This window comes from Hordeum vulgare, chromosome 4H, assembly GCF_904849725.1.
Source record: "Hordeum vulgare subsp. vulgare chromosome 4H, MorexV3_pseudomolecules_assembly, whole genome shotgun sequence".
Classification (NCBI taxonomy): domain Eukaryota; kingdom Viridiplantae; phylum Streptophyta; class Magnoliopsida; order Poales; family Poaceae; genus Hordeum; species Hordeum vulgare.
In genome coordinates, this window is record NC_058521.1 from 369610701 (window position 1) to 369617707 (window position 7007).

The following is a 7007-nucleotide window of genomic DNA, read 5'->3' on the forward strand; positions in this document are numbered from 1 at the left end:
CCATGCCAGGCACACTCCGCCCATGACCGTCACAGCCCTCAACCGCCGCCGCGTCCCCATCCGACGACTCCGGTTTGCACCATCCACCACAACGTAGAGGGGAGAAGAGGCCCCGTCGTCGCCTCCACCGACAAGGCTTTGCCCGTCAACGAGATCTGGCGGCGGTGGGGAGCGAAGGGGAGGCCCTGGGCCGGCGGCGGCTGGGTAGCCCCCCGGTCGCACGCGGGGTGATGCGGGGGAGGGGGGGAGCTCTCAAGTTGTTTCAATAAAGGAAGTTCTTGGCACTGAATGAAGTACAGTAAGAGCACAATGACTGCGATTACATCTTATATATCGTCTAAAATCAACAGGTTAACCAACAGAAACAGTTCAAAACTATCTACGAGTATTGCTCTATATTTCCTAGGAGCAGACTAACGCTTTCTGATTGCTGCCTACAGAAAAATTCACTCGCCTTCAGCATCTTCATCATCAGATTCAGAATCTTGGACGATTTGGTTTCTCTTGGCTCTCTTCCTCCGTGCTAACATTTGCTCCTCTTCTCCTTCAGACTCAGAATCTTGGACCATCTGGTTTGTCTTAGCTCTCTTCCTGCATGCTAATACTTCCTCGTCTTCTCCATCGGATTCAGAATCTTGGACAATTTGGTTTGCATTAGCTCCCTTCCTGTGTATTAATACTTCATCCTCTTCTCCGTCGGATTCAGAATTTTGGACGGCATCATCATGTTGTGCACTGGCCTGCAGGTTTTCATCAGCGGGTCCTTCTTCTGCATCCTCCTCAAGGTCACTCTCAGGTGATGCAGCACTTGCTGGAGTAGAATCCCCTTCACGTTCTTCTTCTGCAGCTTTCTCCTTTGGTTGTATACGAAAATCTCTTGCTACGCTACGCTTGGCATGCCTCAGAAGGTTCACCTTTGTGAGTTTGCTTAACTGAATTAGGTACTTCTCATAATCCTCGACCTGGAAAATAAGATCGGGAATGCATTTGCTCTCCCTTTTAATCTTCGCGAGGGTTCCTTTTTTGTGTGGTTGCTCACTCTGTAACACACAAGAAAGCAAATGAGAAAACAAGAAGCTATTAAAATGGGGTCACAGGAGCCATAAGCGTGAACAGTGTATTTATAGTGCCAGAGACCTCTTGAAGTGTAAAGACAAAATTGTAAAGTGGAACAGTAAGCATCCTGCAAGTTACTTCCGCCATTTTCTGAAATTTGAGATCTGGTATGAACTGCTTGTAGCCCTTAGGTGCAATCTGAGACTTCGACATACGAGCCAAGAGCTTGTAGAACTTTGCAGTCAGTTTCAGAAACTGTTCTGCCTGAGAATCTGAGTATGCAAAGGTAAAATCAGACTGAATAGAGGAATGTAACAGTATGGGCGTTTTAAGATACTTTTTCAACCTACCCTTAAGGCTCATATGTGTGAAAGACGAAAGGACATGAACTACTGATGTTGATCTTGAATAGAGTGCTTCCTCCAACAACATTCTTTGTGTCCTTTCATCTGCTGGCTGATCCTCGTCGACATTAGAAGAACCATAACCTAATGTGAGCATTGCCTTAAGCCTACCAAGACCCCATTCCAGTTCAATGAGAGATGACTCAACCATATGAAGGAAGACAGCAACAAGTGAACATTTTGTTTTACAATTGATAATGAGAAATGCCTCGGAAGAATCTACAGAGTCCTCGTCTCCAGAGGCTATTAATTTCTTCAACTCTGTTGTCATCTCATGCACAAGAATCATGTCATCTGGAGTTGTCATAAGATGGACAGCAAGTTTTACCACCTCTTGCGCGGTGGTTGTGCTTTGGACAGTATTCTTTCGACATAAGCCTGCGGCCCAATGTCCCACAAGATGCCTCTCATCAGGATGCAGTTTCCTTGCTATGCCAAAAATCAGTTCGGATACAGCCTGCAGAAATGAACATGAACTTTAGTTTTTCCATTTGCAAGACAATTTTAGATAATATACCATAGCAAATCATTAAGATAAATTATTCACTTGTATCTTCAATGAGGATTATTTTGTGGATAGTTATTTGTTAACACACATGGTATCTGGTCTGGCATGACACACCAACACTTACTTAAAACAAAGAAAACCAAATCACTCAAAGATTGAGACCAGCAAGTTGGACAGATATGAAAATGTCAACTAATTGATATCATCATAGAACTGAACTGTGGCACAACTGCCGCCCGAAATAACATAGGCGGACCAACAAGTAACATGTAAACTAGGAGCATGTGTAAATATTTCCAACAAAATGAACGGTGCAGAAGCAGCAACATCTACTGTGCATTATGCTTATTGTGCTAAATAGGTGCAACTGGTCATCAGTGTTATAATAATGTAATACAGTAGAAACACAATCCATCATATGTTGCTGTCCTACTCAGATTACCATTAGACTTACCTCGGACTCACGTAAAAGGGATTGGGAAAGGGTTCTGGCATATAACATCTTCAATATGTTTAGAAACACATGAACACCTCTTTTTTCTGGATTCTCAATCACAGTAGTGTCCTCGTCAAGAAGCTGGTCAGCTTCCAACATATCCTCTATATTTGAAGGAGCCGAAGATATCAGAAGATCAATAATGTCACTGGAACGGTCTTCTGATACACTTAGTTTAAAAAGTTCTTTAAAGCATTTCAATGCCAGATATAACTGATCCTTTTTGTTTTCAACTGTTTTCTTCCCTTGGGTTGTATTCTTCTTGAATCCACCATTCTCTTGCTCTGAATCTAACATAAGCCACCATATGAGCTTCACAATTGGCTGCGCTAAGTTTTTTACATCTTCATACAGTGTTCTTAAATTTCCAATGGGCTGATCACTTGTCTTGGCTGTAAGTGATCTGAACATCTCAAGACAGGCTTTCAGTGCGAAGGATAATAGACTAGAGCTCTGACTCAATTTAGATTGGCTAGGATGCTGGCTGCCTTTATCATATTTGTTAACATGGCATTGTTTGGCACACATCACTACAAGTTCATACAAAGTTGAATTCATAAATCCCCCCCTCTTTTCATGTAATTTCAGCAAAGAAGCATTTGAATTTTCCTTAGGTTCACTAGTCTGCCTATCTGTAGCACCTCTTGAATCCCCTCTTCTTCGTGCAACTTTCTCCCTGCTCTTGCTTGCTTTCCTCTCAAAGCCACTGTGAGCATCAACGAGCTCCAGTATTTCTTTTTCTAACTTCTCCTTTGGTTCATCAGCAGCTTCCACCAGTTTTGAAGCGGCAAAATCAACAAAAACCTCAACGATTCCAGGCATAAAAAGGTTATGACACTGAACTATCTCCAAAGATGAAGAAGCAGAACCAGCTTCTTGGGTCTGTCCTCGTTGATCTGTTATAAATCAACAACAAACTGTAAGCATGAAAAGTTTAAAACATGTGTCATATGAATAATAGGGTTAAGCACCAACAGGATGCCTTTATCACAAACCTTCTGTGAGGCATTTCCTCAAATACTTCTGGATATTTGATAATCCTTTCATGAACAAGTCCCTTGACGAGGATTTTCCAACCTGACAGTAGTATAGGTTCGGAATATATTATGCTTAAACCAATTAGTTAAGGATTTCAAAATGAGGAAAGTGCAAACCTCGTTATCCTGGGAAGGAGCAAAACCAAAACACTTCCAATATGCATCACGTGGTCGGTGACATTTACTATTTTTCTGAGCTCGAAGAATGCACGAGACACATGACAGTAGGCAATCCAAAGGTTCCACCATACATACTTTGGCATTCTCAACTTTAAAACATGAATCCATTTTAAGGGGGCATTCTGCATTCTGAAGCAATTGAGGCAACAGCATCACATAAGAACAACTTTTATTTGGCTTGCTAAAATAATGTACTTGAGAGAATCTACAATATCAAGTGGACACAAGAATCTCTTAGGTAGTTTTACCTCTATGTAATAGTTTAGGAAGTGGGGCCACAGAAAATCAAGGACATTGTCTGCAACATCTGGATCGGAGGTAACAATTCGAATGAGACCCTCATACAAGACCTTTCTGACTCTAGCCTGTAATAGCAGAGTAGCTATGTCAGGAACTATATCAGCATTGCTATAGATGAAGGATACAACAAATAGGTGGTACAGTATATCTGTAAAGCAAGTGATACCTGTTGCGAAAGACATCTGCGAAGCAATCCACTTAATTCTTGAAAGAGTTCCACACCAACCTTTCGATGTATTTCAGGTTGCTGGCTAGAGCTTGGTTGATTTGATGAGTCTTGAAAAGGATTAGCTTCATTTTTCCTATACTCGTTCTCTGTTACAATCAGCTCAACTATAGCATTTGTAGCAGCAATTCGGACATCATCCTCCCGCTTGAACATGGCCTTCCTTACAACCAATATTATGTAATCCTGCAAATTGATTACACCACAATCATCATACCCCGGTTTACAACCACAAAAGCATGGAATACTGTGAAGGTCACAGACCTTGAGATCACGGCTGAACTTTGTGAGTGGCAAGATGCAATTGATCAGACCCGTCGATATCTTGTCATTCATGAAGGCAAAATAGTCCAGCAACTCCTTCAGGTGTGCAACATATTCTAGCATTGGAAATGGATGACTCCCAACTAAGCATCCAAGCAACCTGTAGAGAAAGACAGAATTTACTAAAACTAAAGTATACTCCGCAAGATTTTAACTGGATTTTGAGCTTCTGTTACCAGAGAACTGGTGTACTTTGCTGGGGCTTTGCGGAGAGAATCCGGAACTTGCATTGTTCAATTATCTGACCACAAGTAAACCGATGGAAACATGATATGTCATATTAAACGAATCGAGCAGCTAATCATAATCGACTCTCCAACAAAAAGATCAGACCGCCTTGATCATACCTCAGTCCGTGCCATTTCATGGGTCTCAAACAATGACTTGAGCATATTAACACCTATTTCTTCAGTGCTCATAACCCCTTCACCTGGACCATCTTCCTCCCCTGGATCACCATTCGAGGCTTCTAAAAGGAGAAAACCTACTTGAACAATGCTTGGAACAACATGCTCCCTCCCACCAATGCTCTCAGCGACCTGCATATTAGGCCCAATTTACAATCCCAAAGAGAAATAAGAATCCAAGGTATTTTGGTCATCACAGATTTAAAATACAAATTCCTCACGGCTTTCAGTAGTGCCTTCTCAACACAATGAGCAACCTGCACGCTTTCCTCTTTGAGGCGATCTGGCAACCACTTGCAGCGCCTATAAGACATTGGTTAAGAAACCAGCCAATCAGAACAAATATCTCTGCTAAATATACATCTCAGAACAAATATGTACACTAAATACATCCCAATTAGACAACAATGCCCTCACCTCGACATCCGATAATCCCGGCGTGATGTAGTGGCAGCGTCCCGGAGCACGGCCACAGCGCCGTCGTTGAACCTCCGCACGCGTGCTACGGACAGCAGTACCGCCACCGCGAATCCGTTGAGCACACCCGCGGCATTGGCCTTGACGGCGGCTACTACTTCCCTTGCCAGTGCAGGGTCCTGCTTAACCGCGAAGGCGACGTGCATCAGTACGGTGCCCTCGACCTGCCGTGCGATGGAAGGCGGGGCGCGCACGCGAGCACCGTGGCGGCCGCCGAAGAAGCGGAGGAGGCCGGCGAGGACGAGCCGGGGGTGGAGCGGCTTCGAGGCGAGGAGCAGGAGCTGATAGGCAAGTGCGGGGAGGTCCTGGACATCGGCACCGGGGAGGAGGGAGAGAATCTTAGAGAGGCAGTCGGGGACGCGGGATCGGAAAGACACGGGGAGGTCGCGCAGGACGGAGGCGACGGCGAGGAGGGTCGGAGACGGCCAGCTGGGCGCGTTGAGGAGGGAGGAGAAGGCAGCGGATGCGGCCGAGGGGTTTGGGGAGAGGGAGAGCAGGGCTGGGAGGAGGGAGAGGTGGTTCGGGGGGGAGGCAACGCAGAGGGAGCAGAGGAGGTCTGCGAGGGCGTCTGGCGGGAGAGCGGGTAGGAGGGGGACCGCGGCTGAGGGGTCGTGGGAGGCGAGTTGGAGGACAGATTCCACGGTGGGCCGTTGGGGTTGCTGCGACGAGGGAGGAGCGCCATCGACGGCGGCCGCCGACATCACCGTCGAAAGGCGCGGATGCCGGCGGGGAGTTCGGGGGTTCGAGCGGGAAGCAGGTGGGGATTTCGCTCGCCTTTCGTGGCACGAGAAGTCTTTTTCCCTGTTGTGTGCGGGTGAGAAATGATCCTGCTCTTTATTTTTTAGGTTTTACTCATTTATATCACTAATTAAATGCTCGTGCGTTGTTACCGGATAAAAAACTATACGCATAAAAAGTGTTTATACATGAATAGTACAAAAAACAAATAAATATTTTTGTGCCATGCTTTGATTAAATTGTAGTAGTGCACCCTCTTATGGTCCTTCTCACATACCTTTTGATTAAATTATAGTAGTGCATCCTCTTGTGGTCGTTCTCACATACCATATGATCTCTTCTGTTTCGGTCATGTTTTAGGTCCAGTTTCTTTTAAGCTATGCTGTGAAAATAAGCTCAAGATAAGCTGCTGTGAAAATAAGTTTCACATAATAAGCTAGCCAGTTCTTTTCGTTGACTAATTTTTTAGCTTATGTGTGGTACGATCAGTTAAAAGTCTGTAATGCCCCTGAACTATACTGTTTGTTCGGATTAAACGATAGTGCTAGTTTTATCATTTTATTGCCCATATGAACTTAATTTCATGCTGGATCCTTCCACCTAAGTTGGGCGCCCGTCGGATTGATCTGGAGGAGCCGCTGGACCGGGGCGGGGTCCTTCCGCCAGAGTTGGGGAACGGGTCCTTCCGCTGGAGTTGGGCCACTGTTGGGTCGATCTAGAGGGGCTGCTGGACCGGGGCGGCTGGAGGAGCACCCAAGGGAGGAGCAATGGTGGGGAATGAAGGCCTACCAACCGTCCATGTGGTCGTCTAACGGGAGGAGCAGCGACAAACTGGCGCGTTGGCGACCGGAGTT

The 7007-nt window shown here is 45.4% G+C and overlaps 1 protein-coding gene across 1 annotated transcript; it reads right to left on the reverse strand.

Moving 5' to 3' along the window:
* Positions 1 to 260: 260 nt before the first annotated feature.
* Positions 261 to 6207, reverse strand: LOC123448640 (Fanconi anemia group I protein). The gene is made up of 13 exons (XM_045125602.1): positions 5356 to 6207; positions 5160 to 5241; positions 4879 to 5070; positions 4708 to 4772; positions 4472 to 4631; positions 4148 to 4393; positions 3930 to 4046; positions 3619 to 3810; positions 3460 to 3541; positions 2423 to 3360; positions 1407 to 1917; positions 1138 to 1328; positions 261 to 1040 (listed from the first exon to the last, which is right to left on the reverse strand). The coding sequence occupies exons 1-13, from the start codon at positions 6114 to 6116 to the stop codon at positions 447 to 449; spliced, it is 4131 nt and encodes a 1376-aa protein (XP_044981537.1). The 5' UTR covers positions 6117 to 6207; the 3' UTR covers positions 261 to 446.
* Between the last annotated feature and the right edge of the window lie 800 nt (positions 6208 to 7007).